The 22953-nt window shown below is 47.6% G+C and overlaps 2 protein-coding genes across 14 annotated transcripts in view; one reads left to right on the top strand and one right to left on the bottom strand.

The window, feature by feature from the left end:
* GIGYF2 (GRB10 interacting GYF protein 2) overlaps positions 1-22953 on the top strand; it is a 452656-nt gene that overhangs the window by 259879 nt on the left and 169824 nt on the right. For 12 of the 13 annotated variants that reach the window (XM_063915746.1, XM_063915739.1, XM_063915741.1 and 9 more), the window contains 2 exons: positions 14322-14539; positions 14639-14819. In XM_063915746.1, the coding sequence (XP_063771816.1) occupies positions 14322-14539; positions 14639-14819 (399 nt within the window). The remainder of the gene's footprint in view (positions 1-14321; positions 14540-14638; positions 14820-22953) is intronic. The other variant, XM_063915737.1, reaches the window with a different exon arrangement.
* LOC134909178 (uncharacterized) lies at positions 19532-20719 on the bottom strand. The gene is made up of 2 exons (XM_063915750.1): positions 20502-20719; positions 19532-20406 (listed from the first exon to the last, which is right to left on the bottom strand). The coding sequence occupies exons 1-2, from the start codon at positions 20604-20606 to the stop codon at positions 19831-19833; spliced, it is 681 nt and encodes a 226-aa protein (XP_063771820.1). The 5' UTR covers positions 20607-20719; the 3' UTR covers positions 19532-19830.

Raw genomic sequence — 22953 nt, 5'->3', positions numbered from 1 at the left:
GTGTACCTAAGATTTGCGGTACAGGACTGTCATTACCAATTTCAGACGTTGCCGTTTGGTCTCTCAACGGCTCCGAGGATTTTCAACAATGTAATGGTGGAAATGATGGTGCTCCTGCGCAAGCAGGGTGTCACAATTATCCGTACTTGGACGATCTCCTCATAAAAGCGAGATCAAGAGAGCAGTTGCTGAACAGCGTATCTCTTTCACTGAAAGTGTTACAACACCACGGCTGGATTCTCAATATCCCAAAGTCGCAGTTGGTTCCTACGACTCGTCTGCCCTTCTTGGGCATGATTCTGGACACGACCAAGAAAAGGGTTTATCTTCCGATAGAAAAAGCCCAGGAACTTATGACTCTGGTCAGGAACCTTTTGAAAACAAGACGGGTATCCGTGCATTATTGCACTCGAGTCCTGGGAAAGATGGTGGCCTCATACGAGGCCATTCCCTTTGGCAGGTTCCATGCGAGGACTTTCCAATGGGATCTGTTGCACAAGTGGTCCGTATCACATCTACAGATGCACCGGTTGATCACCCTGATTTCGGCCCTATCCATTTTCTTTCAAAAAGAATTGGCTTCTCTCCCAGAAGTTCAGACTTTTGTTAAGGGAGTACTGCATATTCAACCTCCGTTTGTGTCTCCGGTGGCGCCTTGGGACCTTTAATGTGGTCTTGGGCTTCCTAAAGTCACACTGGTTTGAAACGCTGAGAACGGTGGAGTTGAAATATCTCACTTGGAAGGTGGTCATGTTATTAGCCCTGGCTTCGGCTAGGCGAGTGTCGGAATTAGCGGCTTTATCACATAAAAGCCCCTATCTGGTTTTCCATATGGATAGAGCGGAATTGCGGACACGTCCTCAGTTCCTGCCAAAAGTGGTTTCATCCTTTCATATGAACCAACCTATTGTGGTGCCTGTGGCTACACGGGACTTAGAGGATTCCGAGTCCCTTGATGTGGTCAGGGCTTTGATAATTTATGTAGCCAGGACGGCTAGAGTCCGAAAAACAGAAGCACTGTTTGTTCTGTATGCAGCCAACAAGCTTGGCGGCCCTGCTTCAAAGCAGACTCTTGCTCGCTGGATCTGTAACACGATTCAGCAGGCGTATTCTACGGCAGGATTGCCGTTACCTAAATCGATCAAGGCCCATTCCACTAGGAAAGGGGGCTCTTCTTGGGCGGCTGCCCGAGGGGTCTCGGCACTACAGCTGTGTCGAGCTGCTACTTGGTCGGGTACAAACACCTTTGCAAAATTCTATAAGTTTGATACCCTGGCTGAGGAGGACCTCATGTTTGCTCAATCAGTGCTGCAGAGTCATCCGCACTCTCCCGCCCGTTTGGGAGCTTTGTTATAATCCCCATGGTCCTTACGGAGTCCCCAGCATCCTCTAGGACGTTAGAGAAAATAAGATTTTACTTACCGGTAAATCTATTTCTCGTAGTCCGTAGAGGATGCTGGGCGCCCGTCCCAAGTGCGGACGACTTCTGCAATACTTGTATATAGTTATTGCTTCAATAAGGTTTACGTTATTGTTGCATCGGGCGTGAACTGATGCTATGTTATTGTCATACTGTTTACTGGATTGTTATCACAAGTTATACGGTGTGATTGGTATGAGCATTCCCTGTGTGTGTGCTGTGTCGGTACGGCTGTGTCGACATGTGGGATGAGGAAGGTTACGTGGAGGTGGAGCAGAGGCCGATAAATGGGATGTCGCCCCCTGTGGGGCCGACACCAGAGTGGATGGATAGGTGGAAGGTATTAACAGACAATGTCAACTCCTTACATAGAAGGCTGGATGACGTAAAACAGCGGTGGGACAGCCGGCTTCTCAGCCCGCGCCTGCCCAGGCGTCTCAAAGGCCATCAGGGGCTCAAAAAAGCGCCCGTTACCTCAGATGGCAGACACAGATGTCGAGACGGAGTCTGACTCCAGTGTCGACGAGGTTGAGACATATACACAATCCACTAGGAACATCCGTTACATGATCTCGGCAATGAAAAATGTGTTACGCATTTCTGACATGAACCCAAGTACCACATAAAAGGGGTTTTATTTTTGGGGAGAAAAAGCAGCCAGTGTTTTGTTCCCCCATCAGATGAATGAATGAAGTGTGTAAAGTAGCGTGGGTTCCCCCGATAAGAAACTGGTAATTTCAAAAAAGTTACTGATGGCGTACCCTTTCCCGCCAGAGGATAGGTCACGTTGGGAGATATCCCTTAGGGTGGATAAAAGGCGCTCACACGTTTGTCAAAAAAGGTGGCACTGCCGTCTTAGGATACGGCCACCTTGAAGGAGACTGCTGATAAAAAGCAGGAGGCTATCCTGAAGTCTGTAAATACACACTCAGGTTATATACTGAGACCTGCAATTGCCTCAGCATAAATAGTGCTGCTGCAGCGTGGTCTGATACCCAGTCAGATAATATTAAAACTCTAAGACAGGGATAATAGTTTGCTAACATAGAGCATATTAAAGATGTCGTCTTAGATATAAAGGATGCACAGAGGGATATTTGCCGGCTGGCATCCAGAATTAATGCAATGTCCATTCTGCCAGGAGGGTATTAGAAACCCGGCAGTGGACAGGTGATGCTGCCTATAAAAGGCACATGGAGATTCTGCCTTATAAGGGTGAGGAATGGTTTGGGGATGGTCTCTGGGACCTCGTATCCACAGCAACAGCTGGGAAGAAAATTTTTTACCTCAGGTTTCCTCACAGCCTAAGAAAGCACTGTATTTTCAGGTACAGTCCTTTCGGCTTCAGAAAAGCAAGCGGGTCAAAGGCGCTTCCTTTCTGCACAGAGACAAGGGAAGAAGGAAAAAGCTGCACCAGCAGCCAGTTCCCAGGATTAAAAAATCTTCCCCTGCTTCCTCTGAGTCCACCGCATGACGTTGGGGCTCCACAGGTGGAGACGGGTGCGGTAGGGGCGCGTCTCGGGAACTTCAGGGACCAGTGGGGTTGCCCACAGGTGGATCCCTAGGTTCTGCAAATAGTATCACAGGGATACAGGCTGGAGTTCGAGGCGACTCCCCCTCGCCGTTACCTCACACCAGCCTTGCCTGCTGCCCTCGGAGAAAGGTAGTACTGGCGGCAATTCACAAGCTGTACTTCCAGCAGGTGAAATCAAGGTACCCCTCCTTCAACAAGGCCGGGGTTACTATTCCAAAATGTTGTGGTACCGAAACCAGACGGTTCGGTGAGACCCATTCTAAAATTGAATGCCTTGAACACTTATATACGAAGGTTCAAGTTCAAAATGGAATCGCTCAGGACGATTATTGCAAGCCTGGAGAGTTTCATGGTATCACTGGACATCAAGGATGCTTACCTGCATGTCCCTATTTACCCTCTTCACCAGGGGTACCTCAAAATTGTGGTACAGGATTGTCATTACTAATTCCAGACGTTGCCGTTGGTCGGTCCCCGGCACAGAGGTATTTACCAAGGTAATGGCCGAAATAATTATCCCGTACTTGGACGATCTCCTTATAAAGGCGAGGTCCAGGGAGCAGTTGTTCGGCGGAGTAGCACTATCTCGGGAAGTGCTACAACAGCACGGCTGGATTCTGAATATTCCAAAGTCGCAGCTGGTTCCTACGACGCGTCTACTGTTCATGGGTATGGTTCTGGACACAGAACAGGATAAAAAGGGTTTCTCCTGGAGGAGAAGTCCAAGGAGTTGTCGTCTCTAGACAGAGACCTCCTAATACGTATACAGGTGTCGGTGCATCAATGCACGCGAGCCCTGGGAAGGATGGTAGCTTCTTACGAAGAAATTCCATTCGCCAGGTCCCATGCAAGGATTTTCCAGTGGGATCTGTTGGACAAGTGGTCCGGGTCGCATCTTCAGATGCATCGGCGGATAACCCTGTCTCCAAGGGCCAGGGTGTCGCTGTTGTGGTGGCTGCAGAGTGCTCATCTTCTAGGGGGCCGCAGATTCGGCATACAGGACTGGGTCCTGGTGACCACGGATGCCAGCCTTCAAGGCTGGGCGGCAGTCACACAGGGAAGAAACTTCCAAGGCTATGGAAAAGTCAGGAGACTTCCCTACACATAAATATTCTGGAACTAAGGGCCATTTACAATGCCCTAAGTCAGGCTAGACCCCTGCTTCAACACCGGCCGGTGCTGATCCAGTCAGACAACATCACGGCGGTCGCTCATGTAAACCGAAAGGGCGGCACAAGAAGCAGGATGGCGATGGCAGAAGCCACAAGGATTCTCCGATGGGCGGAAAATCATGTGTGAGCACTGTCAGCAGTGTTCATTCCCGGAGTGGACAACTGAGAAGCAGACTTTCTCAGAAGACACGACCTCCACCCGGGAGAGTGGGGACTTCATCCAGAAGTTTTCCAAATGATTGTACACCATTGGGAAAGGCCACAGGTGGACATGATGGCGTCCCGCCTCAACAAAAACCTACAAAAATATTGCGCCAGGTCAAGGGACCCTCAGGCGATAGCTGTGGACGCTCTGGTAACACTGTGGGTGTACCAGTCGGTGTAGGTGTTCCCTTCTCTGCCTCTCTTACCCAGGGTAATGAGAATAATAAGAAGGAGAGGAGTAAGAACTATACTCATTGTTCCGGGTTGGCCAAGAAGAGCTTGGTAACCAGAACTCCAAGAAATGATCTCAGAGGACCCATGGCCTCTGCCGCTCAGACAGGACCTGCTGCAGCAGGGGGCCTGTCTGTTCCAAGACGTACCGCGGCTGCGTTTGACGGCATGGCGGTTGAACGCCGGATCCTGAAGGAAAAGGGCATTCCGGAGGAAGTTTCACTACGCTATTTAAAGCTAGGAAAGAAGTGAACGCAAACCATTATCACCGCATATGGTGGAAATATGTTGCGTGCTGTGAGGCCAGGAAGGCCCCAAAGGAGAAATGTCAGCTAGGTCGATTTCTGCACTTCCTACAGTCAGAGGAGACTATGGGCCTAAAATTGGGTTCCATGAAGGTCCAGATTTCGGCTCTATCGATTTTCTCCCAAAAATAGAACTGGCTTCACTGCCTGAAGTTCGGACTTTTGTTAAGGGAGTGCTGCATAGTCAGCCCCCGTTTGTGCCTCCAGTGGCACCGTGGGATCTCAACGTAGTGTTGGATTTCCTGAAGTCGCATTGAGTTGAGCCACTTAAATCCGTGGAGCTACAATACCTCACGTGGAAAGTGTTCATGCTGTGGGCCTTGGCGTCGGCCAGGCGTGTATCAGAATTGGCGGTTTTGTCATGCAAAAGCCCTTATCTGTATTTTATATGGATAAGGTGGAATTGAGGACTCGTTCCCAATTCCTTCCTAAGGTGGTATCAGTTTTTCATGTGAACCAACCTATTGTGGTGCCTGCAGCTACTTGGGACTTGCAGGATTCCAAGTTTTCTGGACGTAGTCAGGGCCCTGAAAAATATGTTTCCAGGACGGCTGGAGTCAGAAAGACTGACTCGCTATTTATCCTGTATGCACCCAACAAGCTGGGTGCTCCTGCTTCTAAGCAGACTAGTGCTCGCTGGATCTGTAGCACGATTCAACTTGCACATTCTGCGGCTGGACTGCCGCACCCTAAATCTGTAAAAGCCCATTCCACGAGGAAAGTGGGCTCTTCTTGGGCGGCTGCCCGAGGGGTCTCGGCTTTACAAATTTGCCGAGCTGTTACTTGGTCGGGGTCAAACACTCTTGCAAGAGTCTACAAGTTTGATACCCTGGCTAAGGAGGACCTAGAGTTTGCTCATTCGGTGCTGCAGAGTCATCCGCACTCTCCCGCCCGTTTGGGAGCTTTGGTATAATCCCCATGGTCCTTACGGAGTCCCCAGCATCCACTTAGGACGTTAGAGAAAATAAGATTTTACTCACCGGTAAATCTATTTCTCGTAGTCCGTAGTGGATGCTGGGCGCCCATCCTAAGTGCGGATTGTCTGCAATACTTGTATATAGTTATTGCCTAACTAAAGGGTTATTGTTGAGCCATCTGTTGAGAGGCTCAGTTGTTATCATACTGTTAACTGGGTATTGTATCACGAGTTATACGGTGTGATTGGTGTGGCTGGTATGAGTCTTACCCGGGATTCAAAATCCTTCCTATTTGTGTCAGCTCTTCAGGGCACAGTATCCTAACTGAGATCTGGAGGAGGGTTTTGGTGGGAGGAGCCAGTGCACACCAGGTAGTCCTAAAGCTTTCTTTAGTTGTGCCCAGTCTCCTGCGGAGCCGCTAATCCCCATGGTCCTTACGGAGTCCCCAGCATCTACTACGGACTACGAGAAATAGATTTACCGGTGAGTAAAATCTTATTTTTTTTTAACACACGTGTGAGTATATGTGTGCAAAATAAGTGTTTGTGTATATATAGGTAGATAGATATACGTAACTTACCACGCCTCCCCATCCCTTTCACCAACTCCGACATCTTTCTCCTATGCATCTGGTGAGGAAGTCATGGCCCTCATTTGCTTCTCTCCCCTTACCACCTCCCCTCTTGACCCTATACCCTCCCGCCTCCTCCGCTACCTCTCTCCTTCTGCCTGTTCCCATCTTCTCAATCTCTCGCTCTCATCGGGCACTGTCCCCTCTGCCTTCAAGTATGCACTCATCTCTCTTATTCTTAAAAAACCTACCCTTGATCCAAACACACTCTCCAACTACCGATCTCTCTTCTCCCTTTTTGCCTCCAAACTCCTTGAGCGTATTGTCTGCAACCACCTTACTTCCTTTCTTTCCTCACACTCACTGCTTGACCCATTCCAGTCTGGCTTCCGTCCTCTCCACTCCACTGAAACTGCCATTACAAAAGTCTGCAATGACCTCCATGCTGCTAAATCTAAGGGCATCTACTCTACTTATTCTTCTGGATCTCTCTGCTGCTTTTGGAACTGTGGACCACCCTCTTCTACTGCAAATCCTTCACTACATTGGTCTGCGTGATACTGCCCTCTCTTGGCAGTCTTCCTACCTCTCTGACCGTTCATTCTCTGTCTCCTCTCATGACTTCACCTCCCCCTCACTTCCACTAACTGTAGGTGTACCCCAAGGCTCTGTCCTTGGTCATCTTCTTTTATCTCTATACATCCTCACTAGGTAAGCTAATTAGCTCTTTTTATTTCCAATATCCTCTCTATGCTGATTACACTCAAATCTATCTTTCCTCTCCGGACCTCTCCCCTACTCTACTCACTCAAATCTCCAACTGTCTCTCTGCTATATGTTTTGATGTCCCAGTACTTTCTTAATCTTAACATTTCTCTAACGTCCTAAGTGGATGCTGGGGACTCCGTCAGGACCATGGGGTTTAGCGGCTCCGCAGGAGACGGGGCACAATAATAAAAGCTTTAGGATCAGGTGGTGTGCACTGGCTCCTCCCCCTATGACCCTCCTCCAAGCCTCAGTTAGATCTTTGTGCCCGGCCGAGAAGGGTGCAATCTAGGTGGCTCTCCTGAGCTGCTTAGAATAAAAGTTTAAGTTAGGTTTTTTATTTTCAGTGAGTCCTGCTGGCAACAGGCTCACTGCTACGAGGGACTTAGGGGAGAGAAGTAAACTCACCTGCGTGCAGGATGGATTTGCTTCTTAGGCTACTGGACACCATTAGCTCCAGAGGGAGTCGGAACACAGGTCTCACCCTGGGGTTCGTCCCGGAGCCGTGCCGCCGACCCCCCTTGCAGATGCCGAAGTTGAAGAGGTCCAGAGGTCCAGAAACAGGCGGCAGAAGACTTTCAGTCTTCATAAGGTAGCGCACAGCACTGCAGCTGTGCGCCATTGTTGTCAGCACACTTCATACCAGCGGTCACTGAGGGTGCAGGGCGCTGGGGGGAGCGCCCTGGGCAGCAATGTATTATACCTTTTTTATGGCTAAAATACATCACATATAGCCCTTGAGGCTATATGGATGTATTTAACCCCTGCCAGATCTCACAAACTCCGGGAGAAGAGCCCGCCGTTTTAGGGGGCGGGGCCTATTCTCCTCAGCACACGGCGCCATTTTCCTGCTCAGCTCTGCTGTGAGGAAGGCTCCCAGGCTCTCCCCTGCACTGCACTACAGAAACAGGGTTAAAACAGAGAGGGGGGGCACTTATTTGGCGATATGATTACATATGTGAAAATGCTATAAGGGAAAACACTTGTATAAGGGGTTGTCCCTGTATAATTATAGCGTTTTTGGTGTGTGCTGGCAAACTCTCCCTCTGTCTCCCCAAAGGGCTAGTGGGGTCCTGTCCTCTATCAGAGCATTCCCTGTGTGTGTGCTGTGTGTCGGTACGTGTGTGTCGACATGTAGGAGGACGATGTTGGTGAGGAGGCGGAGCAAATTGCCTGTATTGGTGATGTCACTCTCTAGGGAGTCGACACCGGAATGGATGGCTTATTTAGGAATTACGTGATAATGTCAACACGATGCAAGGTCGGTTGACGACATGAGACGGCCGGCAAACAAATTAGTACCTGTCCAGGCGTCTCAGACACCGTCAGGGGCTTGTAAAAACGCCCATTTACCTCAGTTGGTCGACACAGACACGAGCACTGACCAGTGTCGACGGTGAAGAAACAAACGTATTTTCCTTTAGGGCCACACGTTACATGTTAAGGGCAATGAAGGAGGTGTTACATATTTCTGATACTACAAGTACCACAAATAAGGGTATTATGTAGGGTGGGAATAATCTACTTGTAGTTTTTCCTGAATCAGATAAATTAAAGTGTGTGATGATACGTGGGTTTCCTCCGATAGAAAATTATTGGAGGTATACCCTTTCCCGCCAGAAGTGAGGGCGAGTTGGGAAACACACCTTAGGGTGGATAAGGCGCTCACACGCTTATAAAAACAAGTGGCGTTACCGTCTCCAGATACGGCCGCCCTCAAAGAGCCAGCTGATAGGAAGCTGAAAAATATCCTAAAAAGTATATACACACATACTGGTGTTATACTACGACCAGCAATCGCCTCAGCCTGGATGTGCAGCGCTGGGGGGGCTTGGTCGGATTTCCTGACTGAAAATATTGATACCCTTGACAGGAACAATATTTTATTGACTATAGAGCATTTTAAGGATGCATTTCTATATATGCGAGATGCGCAGAGGGATATTTGCATTCTGGCATCAAGAGTAGATGTGATGTCCATATCTGCCAGACGATGTTTATAGACACGACAGTGGTCAGGTGATGCAGATTCCAGACGGCACATGGAAGTATTGCCGTATAAAGGGGCGGTCCATCGGACCTGGTGGCCATGGCAACAGCTGGAAAATCCACTTTTGTTACCCCAAGTCACATCTCAGCAGAAAAGGACACAGTCTTTTCAGTCTCAGTCCTTTCGTACCCATAAAGGCAGGCGGGCAAAAGGCCAGTCATATCTGCCCAGGGTTAGAGGAAAGGGAAGAAGACTGCAGCAGGCAGCCCATTCCCAGGAACAGAAGTCCTCCACAGCTTCTGCCAAGTCCGCAGCATGACGCTGGGGCCATACAAGCGGACTCAGGTGCGGTGGGGGGGGTCATCTCAAGAGTTTCAGCACGCAGTGGGCTCACTCGCAAGTGGACTCCTGGATCCTACACGTAGTATCCCAGGTGTACATTGGAAATTCGAGACGTCTTCCCCTCACAAGTTCCTGAAGTCTGCTTTACCAACGTCTCCCTCCGACAGGGAGGCAGTATTGGAAAAAAATTCACAGGCTGTATTCCCAGCAGGTGATAATCAAAGTACCCCTCCTACAACAAGGGAAGGGGTATTATTCCACACTATATTGTGGTACTGAAGCCAAACGGCTCGGTGACATCTAAAAGATTTGAACAATTACATACAAGGGTTCAAATCAAGATGGAGTCACTCAGAGCAGTGATAGCGAACCAGGACGATATGGTGTCACTGGATATCAGGGACGCTTACCTACATGTCCAAATTTTGCCCTTCTCACCAAGGGTATCTCAGGTTCGTGGTACAGAACTGTCACTATCCGTTCAGACGCTGCCGTTTGGATTGTCCACGGCACCCCGGGTCTTTACCATGGTAATGGCCGAAATGATGATTCTTCCTAAAAGAAATATGGACGCTTTCCTGATAAGGGCAAGGTCCAGAGAACAGTTGGCGGTCGGAGTAGCACTATCTCAAGTAGTTCTACGACAGCACGAGTGGATTCTAAATATTCCAAAATCGCAGCTTTTTCCGACGACACGTCTAATGTTCCTAGGAATGATTCTGGACACAGTCCAGAAAAGGATGTTTTCTCCCGGAGAAGAAGACCAGGGAGTTATCCGAGCTAGTCAGGAACCTCCTAAAACCAGGAAAAGTATCAGTGCATCATTGCACAAGGGTCCTGTGAAAAATGGTGGTTTCTTACAAAGCGATCCCATTCGGTAGATTTCACGCAAGAACCTTTCAGTGGAATCTGCTGGGAAAATGGTCCGGATCGCATCTTCAGATGCATCAGCGGATAACCCTGTCTCCAAGGACGAGGGTGTTTTCTTCTGCGGTGGCTGCAGAGTGCTCATCTATGAAAGGGCCGCAGATTCGACATTCAGGACTGGGTCCTGGTGACCACGGATGCCAGCCTGAGTGGCTGGGGAGCAGTCACACAAGGAAAAAATTTCCAGGGAGTGTGATCAAGTCTGGAGACTTCTCTCCACATAAATATACGGGAGCTAAGGGCAATTTACAAGGCTCTAAGCTTAGCAAGACCTCTGCTTCAAGGTCAGCCGGTATTGATCCAGTGGGACAACATCACGGCAGTCGCCCACGTAAACAGACAGGGCGGCACATGAAGCAGGAGGGAAATGGCAGAAACTGCAAGGATTCTTCGCTGGGCGAAAAATCATGTGATAACACTCTCAGCAGTGTTAATTCCGGGAGTGGAAAACTGGGAAGCAAACTTCCTCAGCAGGCATAACCTCCACCCGGGAGAGTGGGGACTTCAGCGGGAAGTCTTCCACATGATTGTAAACCGTTGGGAAAAACCAAAGGTGGACATGATGGCGTCCCGCCTGAACAAAAAACTAGACAAATATTGCGCCAGGTCAAGGGACCCTCGGGCAATAGCGATGGACGCTCTGGTAACACTGTGGGTGTACCAGTCAGGGTATGTGTACCCTCCTATGCATCTCATACCAAAAGTACTGAGAATCATAAGAAGGAGATGAGTAAGAACGATACTCGTGGTTCCGGATGGGTCAAGAAGGACTTGGTACCCGGAACTTCAAGAGATGCTCACGGAAGAACCGTGGCCTCTACCTTTAAGAAAGGACCTGCTCCAGCAGGGGCCTTGTCTGTTCCAAGACTTACCGCGGCTGCGTTTGACGGCATGGCAGTTGAACGCCGGATCCTGAAAGGGCATTCCAGATGAAGTCATCCCTACCCTGGTCGAAGCCAGGAAGGATGTAACCGCAAAACATTTTCACCGCATTGGGCGAAAATATGTTGCGTGGTGTGAGGCCAAGAAGGTCCCTACAGAGGAATTCCAACTGGGTCGTTTTCCTACATTAACTGAAAACAGGACTGTCTATGGGCCTAAAATTAGGGTCCATTAAGGTTCAAATTTCGACCCTGTCGAATTTCTTCCAGAAAGAACTGGCTTCAGTGCCTGAAGTTCAGACGTTTGTAAAAGGGGTACTGCATATACAGCCTCCTTTTGTGCCCCCAGTGGCACCTTGGGATCTCAATGTTGTTTTGAGTTTCCTAAAGTCACATTGGTTTGATCCACTCACCACTGTGGAATTAAAATATTTCACATGGAAGGTGAAGATTCTATTAGCCCTGGCTTCAGCCAGGCGTGTGTCAGAATGGGCGGCTTTATCATATAAAAGCCCTTACTTAATTTTTCATTCTGACAGGGCAGAATTGAGGACTCGTCCTCAATTTCTCCTTAAGGTGTTTTCTGTTTTTCACATGAACCAACCTATTGTGGTACCTGCGGCTACTAGGGACTTGGAGGACTCCAAGTTACTTGACGTTGGCAGGGCCCTGAAAATATATGTTTCCAGGACGACTGGAGTCAGAAAATCTGACTCGCTGTTTAGCCTGTATGCACCCAACAAGATGGGTGTTCCTGCTTCTAAGCAGACGATTGCTCGCTGGATTTGTAGTACAATTCAGCTTGCACATTCTGTGGCAGGCTTGCCACAGCCAAAATCAGTAAAAGCCCATTCCACAAGGAAGTGGGCTCATCTTGGGCGGCTGCCCGAGGGGTCTCGGCTTTACAACTTTGCCGAGCTGCTACTTGGTCAGGGGCACACCCTGACTGAGGAGGACCTGGAGTTCTCTCATTCGGTGCTGCAGAGTCATCCGCACTCTCCCGCCCGTTTGGGAGCTTTGGTATAATCCCCATGGTCCTGACGGAGTCCCCAGCATCCACTTAGGACGTTAGAGAAAATAAGAATTTACTTACCGATAATTCTATTTCTCGTAGTCCGTAGTGGATGCTGGGCGCCCATCCCAAGTGCGGATTGTCTGCAATACTTGTACATAGTTATTGTTACAAAAATCGGGTTATTCTTGTTGTGAGCCATCTTTTCAGAGGCTCCTTCGTTGTTATCATACTGTTAACTGGGTTCAGATCACAGGTTGTACGGTGTGATTGGTGTGGCTGGTATGAGTCTTACCCGGGATTCAATATCCTTCCTTATTATGCACGCTCGTCCGGGCACAGTATCCTAACTGAGGCTTGGAGGAGGGTCATAGGGGGAGGAGCCAGTGCACACCACCTGATCCTAAAGCTTTTATTATTGTGCCCTGTCTCCTGCGGAGCCGCTAAACCCCATGGTCCTGACGGAGTCCCCAGCATCCACTACGGACTACGAGAAATAGAATTATCGGTAAGTAAATTCTTATTATCTAAGACTGAGCTGATCATCTTCCCTCCCTCCCACAATCTCATTATCTACTGATGGCACTACTATCTCCTCTAGCCCCCAAGTGCGCTTGGAGTAATCCATGACTCCTCCTTTCCTTCAAACAACACATTCAGCGCCTCTCACAAACCTGCCGTTTTCATCTGAAAAATATTTCCAGGATCAGACCCTTTCTGACCCAGGATGCTACGAAGACCCTTATCCACTCACTGGTCATCTACATACTGGACTACTGTAATCTCCTTCTAACTGGCATTCCTGACAAATACCTCTCTCCATCCAATCTATCCTCAATGCTGCTGCCCAGCTCATTTTCCTCACCAAACGCACTACGTCCACCTCTCCTCTCCTACAAGACCTTCACTAGCTTCCCTTCCCTTTCAGAATAATTTCAAGCTTCTCACACTCACTTACAAAGCCCCCACCCACTCCTCTCCCATTTACATCTCTGACCTTATCTCCCCCTACACTTCCACCCGTCCTCTTCGCTCTGCTAATGCACGCCGACTCTCCTGTCTACTGATTACTTCCTACCTTTAAGATTTTTCACGTGCTGCTCCAATTCTCTGGAATTCCCTACCTCTCCCCCTCAGACTCTCCACCTCTCTACAAAACTTCAAACGGGCTCTCAAGACCCACTTCTTCACCAAACCCAGCCAAATCTCATCCTAACCCTCTGTTCCATGCTCTCTGTGTACCCTGTCTGTGTCACCTCTGTCTGTCTACCCCACCCCTTTAGAATGTAAGCTCTCACGAGTAGGGCCGTCTTCCCTCATGTGCTTATCCTTTCTCTTACTTTAATAATCTTCAACTGCACCAACTCCAGCAGTCCTCTACCACCTGATACTTATTTCAGTGTTATCTGCTGATGTAGCTATGTTTATTTACCCTGTACTTGTCCCATACTGTCTTCAACTGTAAGTTTCCTTTTTCCCGTTTTGATTATGTATGTACTCTGTATATAAATAAATCACAATAATAAATTATATTTATATTTGATAGGCGCATTGGGGGGAGATGTATCAAGCCTGGAGAAGTGGAAGGTGATAACACACCAGCCAATCGGCTCCTAAATGTCATATTTCAAACCTGTAATGATTGGCTGGTGTGTTGTCACCTTCCACTTATCACTTTTCCAGGCTTAATACATCTGCCCCATTGTACTTCATGATCACCTAAAATTGAGGCCATTTTACAAAATGTTGCACTAAACGTTATTTTTCTAAACTGCGTCAGAGAATGTTTAGTGTTATTGCTAAGGGGGTTTATCTTCTATGTCAGAGAATGTTTCTTCAAAAGTTATTGACAGCCAGTGTAGACCTTTCCATTATGGTCACTATGGCTCGCTCTCTCTCTGGCAGTCATAGAAAATACCCTGTATTTCAGCAAAGTAAGCGCTCTTCCCAGTGGGCGGTTCTTTTGTAGTAAAACTGTTATTGTATATATATATGTGTGTGTGTGTGACTTTTGCCCAATTCATAAATTTCTGCTTTTGTTTCCTCAAAGATGGTGCTCGAGGGCCTGGGTGGCGAGAACATCCAGAGCGCCGTAGGCGGTTCGAATTTGACTTCAGAGAAAGAGATGATGAACGTGGCTATCGTAGGACTCGTAGTGGCTCTGGTAGTGCAGAGGATGAGCGTGACAGCTTGCCAGAATGGTGCCTGGAGGATGCAGAAGATGAAACTGGCACCTTTGACTCCTCGGGGGCGTTCCTGCCTTCCAAGGTTTGACACCTTATGGTAGAACAGTAAAACAAAACAAAATGTTTTATAATTTGTTACGCCGCATTTGTGTTTTTATTGGTACATCTGTTCTTTTCTCAGAAGGTGCAGAAGGAATGCATTCCTGAGGAGCAGGAGCAGGACTTCCGTCCTTCTGTGGGAGGGGAAGAACACTCAGATTCTGATGGTTGCAATGTAGAAGATTCTAAAGAGGCAGATTTAAGACTGGCAGCTGAGCAAGCAAATGAGATGGCTAGAAATGACCGCTTGGAAGAAAGACCAGGTATAGTGGACAGCTGTGCAAGTGTGGGTCTGTGTGTTTGTGTTTTCTCTTACGTCCTAGAGGATGCTGGGGACTCCGTAAGGACCATGGGGTATAGACGGGCTCCGCAGGAGATAGGGCAACTAAAAAGAACTTTGACTATGGGTGTGCACTGGCTCCTCCCTCTATGCCCCTCCTCCAGACCTCAGTTAGATCTTGTGCCCAGAGGAGAATGGGTGCAGTGCAGAGAGCTCTCCAGAGTTTTCTGTTGAAGAATTTTGTTAGGTTTTTATTTTCAGGGAGTCCTGTTGGCAACAGGCTCCCTGCATCGTGGGACCGAGGAGAGAGAAGCAGAGCTGGCTTGTCAAGTTGGGCACTGCTTCTAAGGCTACTGGACACCATTAGCTCCAGAGGGAGTCGGAACACAGGTCTCACCTGGGGTTCGTCCCGGAGCCGCGCCGCCGTCCTCCTCACAGATGCCGAAGATAGAAGCCGGATAGAGAAGGCAGAAGACATCTTAGGCGGCAGAAGACATCAGGTCTTCATGAGGTAAGGCGCGCAGCGGTAAGCTGCGCGCCATTGCTCCCAGTCACACACACACAAAGCAGCACTGAAGGGTGCAGGGCGGGGCGCCCTGGGCAGCAATAAACCTCACATTTTGGCCAAATACAGTTTGATTAGGCTGCGGAGGCAGTAAATCTATGATCCCCCGCCATTTTATTGAAAAATCACTGGGACCGAAGCCCGCCGTCGGGTGGGCGCGGGGCTTGATCCTCAGCACTAACCAGCGCCATTTTCTCCATAGAAGCTGCATGCATGAGGAAAACGCTGGCTCCCTGGTCTCTCCCCTGCTGAACTTCACAGGCTTGAAAATGAGGAGGGGGGCACAGTAGCGACGCAGTGAGTGGGAATTGGCATATTATATATAAAAATGCGCTATCTGGACATATTTTTTCCAGTGTTTTTAAGCGCTGGTGTGTGCTGGCATACTCTCTCTCTGTCTCTCCTTAGGACCTGGTTGGGGTTTTGTCCCCTTATAGGTTAATCCCTGTGTGTGTGGGGTGTCGGTACGTGTGTGTCGACATGTCTGAGGCGGAAGGCTTCTCCGAGGAGGTGGAGCAAATGAGTGGTGTGTCCCCGTCGGTTGTGCCAACTCCAGATTGGATGGACATGTGGCATATGTTGAATGCAAGTGTGGCATCTTTACATAAAAGGCTTGATAAGGCTGATTTAGGGGGGACATCAGGGGGTCAATCCTCGGATTGGACCGACTCACAGGGCCCGTCGGGGTCTCAAAAGCGTCCCTTAACACACTACTACCGACACGGATTCTGATTCCAGTGTCGACTATGACGAAGTAAAATTGCACCCTAAGGTGACTAAAACCATTCAGTGTATGATTGTGGCAATAAGGGATGTGTTGCATATTGTGGATGAACCCTCGGTCCCCGACACAAGGGTACACATGTTTAAGGAAAAGAAACAGATTATTAACTTTCCCACAACTCATGAATTAAATGAATTCTTTGGAAAAGCTTGGGAGACTCCGGATAAGAGACCGCAGATCCCCAAAAGAATTTATATGGCATACCCCTTCCCTAAGCAGGACAGGGAAATTTGGGTATCACCCCCCACTGTGGATAATGCCCTGACGCGCTTGTCCAAGAAAGTGGCGCTACCGTCTCCAGACACAGCAGCCCTTAAGGACACTGCAGATCGTAGGCAAGAAACTACCTTAAAGTGTATTTATTCTCATACGGGGGCTGTGCTACGACCGACAATTGCGTCGGCATGGGTGTGTAGCGCAATTGCAGCTTGGACAGATGAGCTGACAGATCAATTTGATAATATGGATAAGGATACTATATTCCTAACTCTAGCCCATATTAAAGACGCAGTCTTATTTATGAGGGATGCTCAAAGGGACATTGGATTGCTAGCTTCTAGGGCCAATGCCATGTCGGTCTCAGCGAGAAGATCCTAATGGACTCGCCAATGGACGGGTGATGCGGATTCCAAAAAACATATGGAAGTACTACCCTGTAAGGGTGATGTATTGTTTGGGGATGGGCTGACGGACCTGGTTTCCACAGCTACAGCAGGTAAATCTAATTTTTTACCATATATTCCCCAACAGCAAAAGAAAGTAACACCCTATCAGATGCAGTCCTTTCGGTCGCACAAGTCCAAAAGAGGTCGGGGATCCTCTTTCCTCGCCAGAGGTAAGGGCAGAGGCAAGAGAGCACCTGCTTCGGCAGGTGCCCAGGAACAAAAGTCCTCCCCGGATACTCCAAAACCCACAGCATGACGCTGGGGCTCCCCTGAGGGAGTCCGCACCGGTGGGGGCACGTCTTCGACTTTTCAGTCAGGCCTGGGTCAGTTCGGACCTGAATCCCTGGGTGTTGGAAATAGTTTCCCAGGGTTACAAATTGGAATTCGAGGAGGTGCCCCCGCGCCGATTTTTCAAATCGGCCCTACCAGCTTCCACATCGGAAAGGGATATAGTGTTAGCTGCAATTCAAACGCTGTGTATACAGCAAGTGATAATCAAGGTTCCCCTGCACAAGCAGGGAAGAGGTTACTACTCAACCCTATTTGTGGTCCCGAAACCGGACGGTTCGGTCAGACCTATTTTGAATCTGAAATCCCTAAACCTGTACATAAAAAGATTCAAATTCAAAATGTAATCTCTCAGAGCGATAATAGCCAACATGGAGGAGGGGGAGTTTATGGTGTCTCTGGACATAAAGGATGCGTACCTTCATGTCCCCATATATGCCCCCCATCAGGAATACCTGAGATTCTCTGTACAGGATTGTCATTATCAATTTCAGACGTTGCCGTTTGGACTCTCCACGGCCCCGAGGATTTTCACCAAGATAATGGCGGAAATGATGGTGGTCCTGCGCAAGCATGGAGTCACAATTATCCCATACTTGGACGATCTCCTGATAAAAGCGAGATCAAGGGAGAAATTGCTGAGCAATGTGGCGCTCTCTCCGAGAGTGCTCCAGCAACACGGTTGGATTTTAAATCTACCAAAGTCACAGTTGATTCCGACAACTCTACTACCGTTCCTAGGTATGATACTGGATACGGAACAAATGAAGGTCTTCCTCCCAATAGAGAGAGCCCAAGACATCCAGAACATGGTCAGAGACCTGCTAAAACCGAAGAGGGTGTCAGTTCACCAATGCACTCGAGTTCTGGGGAAAATGGTGGCAGCCTACGAGGCCATTCCCTTCGGAAGGTTCCATGCAAGGACTTTTCAATGGGACCTTCTGGACAAGTGGTCCGGGTCCCATCTGCACTTACATCGGAAAATAACTCTGTCCCCAGGGACCAGAGTGTCCCTCCTGTGGTGGTTGCAAAGTGCTCACCTGCTAGAGGGTTGCAGGTTCGGAATTCAGGATTGGATCCTGGTTACCACGGACACGAGCCTCCAAGGATGGGGAGCGGTCACACAGGGAAAAAATTTTCAGGGTCTTTGGTCAGACCAGGAGTCCTGTCTACACATCAATGTGTTGGAACTCAGGGCCATTTACAACGGCCTTCGACAAGCGGAGAGTTTTCTTCGAAACCTACCGGTACTGATTCAATCAGACAATGTCACAGCAGTGGCTCATGTGAACCGCCAAGGCGGGACAAGAAGCAGAGTCGCAATGGCGGAAGCCACAAGGATCCTTCGCTGGGCGGAAAATCATGTAAGCGCTGTGTCAGCTGTCTTCATTCCGGGAGTGGACAACTGGGAAGCAGACTTCCTCAGCAGACACGATCTCCATCCAGGAAAGTGGGGACTTCATCAAGAAATCTTTGCAGACGTAACACGTCTTTGGGGAACTCCTCAAATAGACATGATGGCGTCACGCCTCAACAAAAAACTTCGGAGGTATTGCGCCAGGTCTCGGGACCCTCAGGCAGTAGCAGTAGACGCTCTGGTAACACCGTGGGTGTTCAAATCGGTCTACATGTTTCCTCCTCTTCCTTTCATCACAAAGGTGTTGAGGATCATAAGACGAAGAAGAGTACAGACGATACTCGTTGTCCCAGACTGGCCTCGAAGGGCCTGGTACTCGGATCTACAAGAGATGCTCACAGGAGATCCCTGGCCTCTTCCTCTGAGGGAAGACCTGTTGCAGCAGGGGCCCTGTGTATTTCAAGACTTACCGCGGTTACGTTTGACGGCATGGCGGTTGAACGCCGAATCCTAGCGAAAAAGGGGACTCCGGAAGAGGTCATCCCTACTTTAATAAAGGCTAGGAAGGAGGTGACGATAAAACATTATCACCGTATCTGGCGAAAGTATGTGTCTTGGTGTGAGACTAAAGGGCCCTACACACTTGTAGATTTGAAAGATTTGAAAGATTTAAAAGATGAAAGATATGATAGATGAAAGATTTCCCATGAACGATTATGTGCATACACACTGAACAATGTCTGATGAAAGATTTGAAAGATTTGAAAGATCTAGCTTCATTTAAATACTGGGCATGGTTTTAGGAATGTGGGCAGGTCTTCTTTGTACAATAAATAACAGCATCCATTTTAAATCACTGCATATCTGCTCTGTAGTTTGTTTGGTGCAGTGTATACCTGGTAAACCTTTTAGCACTCCCCATAAATAAAGACTCCACACAATTTTTAGTAACAATTTGTAATTATAAATTTTAGAAAAATAATAAATTAGAAACATTCTGGGCTGGATTCATCGATTTTTGTGCCATGACAGCAGGGATTACACCAATAGAGGCATCAGGCATTCCAACAATTAGCCAGATACAGTGCAGCAAAAACAGTGGTGCCAACATAACTGGGGATGAAGTAGAAGTAAAAGAATCTGAGGACAGTATTTCAAAAGTGCACATGAAATAAAAGCATTCCCAACGTTCTATTACAGTGTCAAATGAAGTGTAGAAAACCAACATTATGGTACAATTGACTTCAAGAAAAAACATATTGGATGAGGAAGGTCAAATACAAATCTGAAGACAGCAAACCTAAACGCAAATTCAAAAATTCAAAAACATTTTGATTAAAAATTTAGGTCGCCTTGAACAGTGGAGTGTGCACTCAACAGAGTGGTGAACACTCCACCTGAAGAGGTGCCAGGGAAGGGGGATTGTGGCATTTGGTAACCCGGAGCAGGATATGTGGGGTATTGTTGAGGAGGAATTACCGGCGCAGAATACATGGGAGGGTGAGTTGGGGGAGGGGCATAAGATGTACTAGGCACCTGTCTGGTATCTAACACAACGCCACTGTGGTTGGTCAATTCATCATCCTGGCCATGTGATATAATGGCATATACCAGACGCTGGGCGTATTTTTGCTGAGTGGGGTTCATCTCCCGCAACTCACAGGCTAAATGGTCTCCAATAGCTTCAAATCTATCCGGTCTGTTTTTTAGGACCTCCTCTGCCTGCCTCAGAATTGTATCTGACCTGCTGGACGAGACAGATCTTCCAGGGATAGCTGGCCGGCGTCTCTTTCTAGCCGGAAGCTGGGGCGTTCCCATCGCCGCCTCACTCTCCTCCAGCTCCGGCCTTACAGTGGCTTGGTCTGCCGGCTCATCCACTGCAGGTTCCACGTCCAGCTCCCTCGAAGACAGCTGAGTTATCCAACAAAATGAAGAAAAATATGTGAAAATAATAAGGCAACAAATTAAACAAGAAACAGTGACATCTGTATTGTGCGGACACTTACCGGATCCACACTCTCCTCTTCCTCAGGCTCGAACATCTCAGGCGTGTTCGGCTCCTCCGTGCTCCGCGCTGTCCTCGAAGGCTCCTCATCCAATACGAACTTCATCAAGTCATAATACCATAATGTTGGCTTCTTGACTTGATCTGACCCCGCTCCTGAACGTTGGGAATCTTTGTATTTCCTGTGCTCCTTAAGAAATACTGTCCTCAGATTCTGGATCTTCCTTTTCACCCACTTGATGTCGGCACCACTATCTTGGGCAAGGCTGTACCTGGCCAATTGCTGGTATGCCAGATTTTTCTTTCCTCTGTTGGCGTAATCCCTTGTTCCCACACGCCACAAGCACTCATTGGCCTGGTATAGATCGATGAATCCAGCCCAGAATTCACGGTTTGCATCCATGTCTCTGTGAAAGGTGAGATTTAATTTTAAAATATTAAAATCAGAACTTAACACAGTAATCAGATATAATATAACATTGGCCGTGCCAGGAGACCATGGTATGTGTAGCTGCAAGCCACTGCAGCAGAGTTACTTTTCAGTACGGGAATTGCTAGGACCTTTTATGTTTGTCTGTTTATATTCTCTATGTACCTCTGTGACCAGGCCCAAGCCTGTGTATGCTGTGCTACAGTGTCTGATGTCATTAAAGACACTGTGGTTATAACCTGAAAATCTGCCTACGAGTCCTTATTTACAATACCCATGTTACAAAAAAATAAAATATATATATATATCACAACAGCAAACACGGCACTCACTGAGTCCTCAATGGTGGATTAAATCACAATGGAAATAGCCGGTGCCTTCCGATGGTAGCAGCTGGCGCTGTGTCCAAAGATATGTCCGGAATTGCGGCGGCACTCACGGCATCCAATAAAGAAGCAGACGCAGGTCTGATACCTGCGTCTGCTTCTTTATTGGATGCCGTGAGTGCCGCCGCAATTCCGGACATATATATATATATATATATATATATATATATATGCACAAAATAATATAATAAAACATTTTTTGTATGTGTGTGTGTGTGTGTGTATATATATATATATATATATATGTAGAGAAATCAAATGGAGGCTGCAGGCAATGAGTACACGACTTATAACTCTTTTAATATGGGTATATGTATACATACATCTAGTTTGAGTATCATAGCACAGAGGACTATCACTGGCGCCTCCGGACAGCACACACAGAAAGACGCTACCTGCCGCTCATCAGATACTCCTGGTCTGAGACCGCACACCGTCGGGTCAGCCAAAAGGAGGTGTCACACCCCCTGACGAAGTCCTTGGGACGAAACATGTTGGCATGATAGTGGGACACTGGACGTACTACGTCTCTTTGGCTGACCTGACGGTGTGCGGTCTCAGACCAGGAGTATCTGACGAGCGGCGGCTAGCAGCTTTCTGTGTGTGCTGTTCGGAGGTGCCAGTGATAGTCCTCTATGCTGTGTTACTCAAACTAGATGTATGTATACACATATACTCGTATTAAAAGAGTTATTAGTTGTATACTCACTCCCTGCGCCCTCCATTTGTTTTCTCTAAATGTGCATCATTGAGCTTGTGGTACGGCTCTATCGGGAGGACGCTGCAGGGAAATCATTCAGTGGATGAAAATCAGAAGCCTGTTTAAAAATTGTCAATACAGGATACGTGAATTTGCGTGATATAGTTTTGACTTGTTATATATATATATATATATATATATATATATATATATATATATATATATATATAAATTCCAAAAAAACGGCACTGGAGGCTTGTAGATGCAAAATAGTATTGTATTGGGGGTAGACGACGTTTCGGAGCTTACGCCCCGTCCTCAGTACCAAATACAGAAACAACGTTTGGTACTGAGGACGGGGCGTAAGCTCCGAAACGTCGTCTACCCCCAATACAATACTATTTTGCATCTACAAGCCTCCAGTGCCGTTTTTTTGGAATTTGTATGCTGCATTATATCCAGGCACGGGGCGAAGCTGTTTTTCATTGATAGGAGTGCCGGCTGGTATGGACTAACTATATATATATATATATATATATATATATATATATATATATATATATATATATATATTACAAAAACGTACCTTTATAAAGCAGATTAGCCCAGTGATGTGTATATAACTGTGATTTGATTTGATTTCTGCTTTCCTGGAGTGGCAGTCCTTTGCTCCTGTGTAAATATATATTTATATATGCTTCACTTTTTCCACATTTTGTTATATTACAACCTTATTCAAAAAAGGGAAAAAAAAACACTTTTTCCCTAAAAATTCTATACACAATACCCCATAATGACAATATGTCAATAATTCAACATATTCATTAAAAAACGGATTCGACAGTCCCGCTGTCGAAAAACAGACCAATTGACGATAGTGTGCGTCCTGGATTCGACTTCATGGACAGCACAAAAGTGATAAAAAAAACCTGAAAAA

This window comes from Pseudophryne corroboree, chromosome 4 (assembly GCF_028390025.1).
Source record: "Pseudophryne corroboree isolate aPseCor3 chromosome 4, aPseCor3.hap2, whole genome shotgun sequence".
In the NCBI taxonomy this organism is placed as follows: domain Eukaryota; kingdom Metazoa; phylum Chordata; class Amphibia; order Anura; family Myobatrachidae; genus Pseudophryne; species Pseudophryne corroboree.
The sequence above is the reverse complement of the archived record's forward strand: the minus strand, read 5'-3'. Positions and strand labels throughout refer to the sequence as shown.

Coding starts and splice junctions, on each gene's coding strand:
- LOC134909178 (XM_063915750.1), bottom strand. CDS start 20,606: ATGAAGTTCGTATTGGATGAGGAGCCTTCGAGGACAGCGCGGAGCACG. Junction 20,407..20,501: donor AAGAGGAGAGTGTGGATCCG/GTAAGTGTCCGC, acceptor TGGATAACTCAG/CTGTCTTCGAGGGAGCTGGA.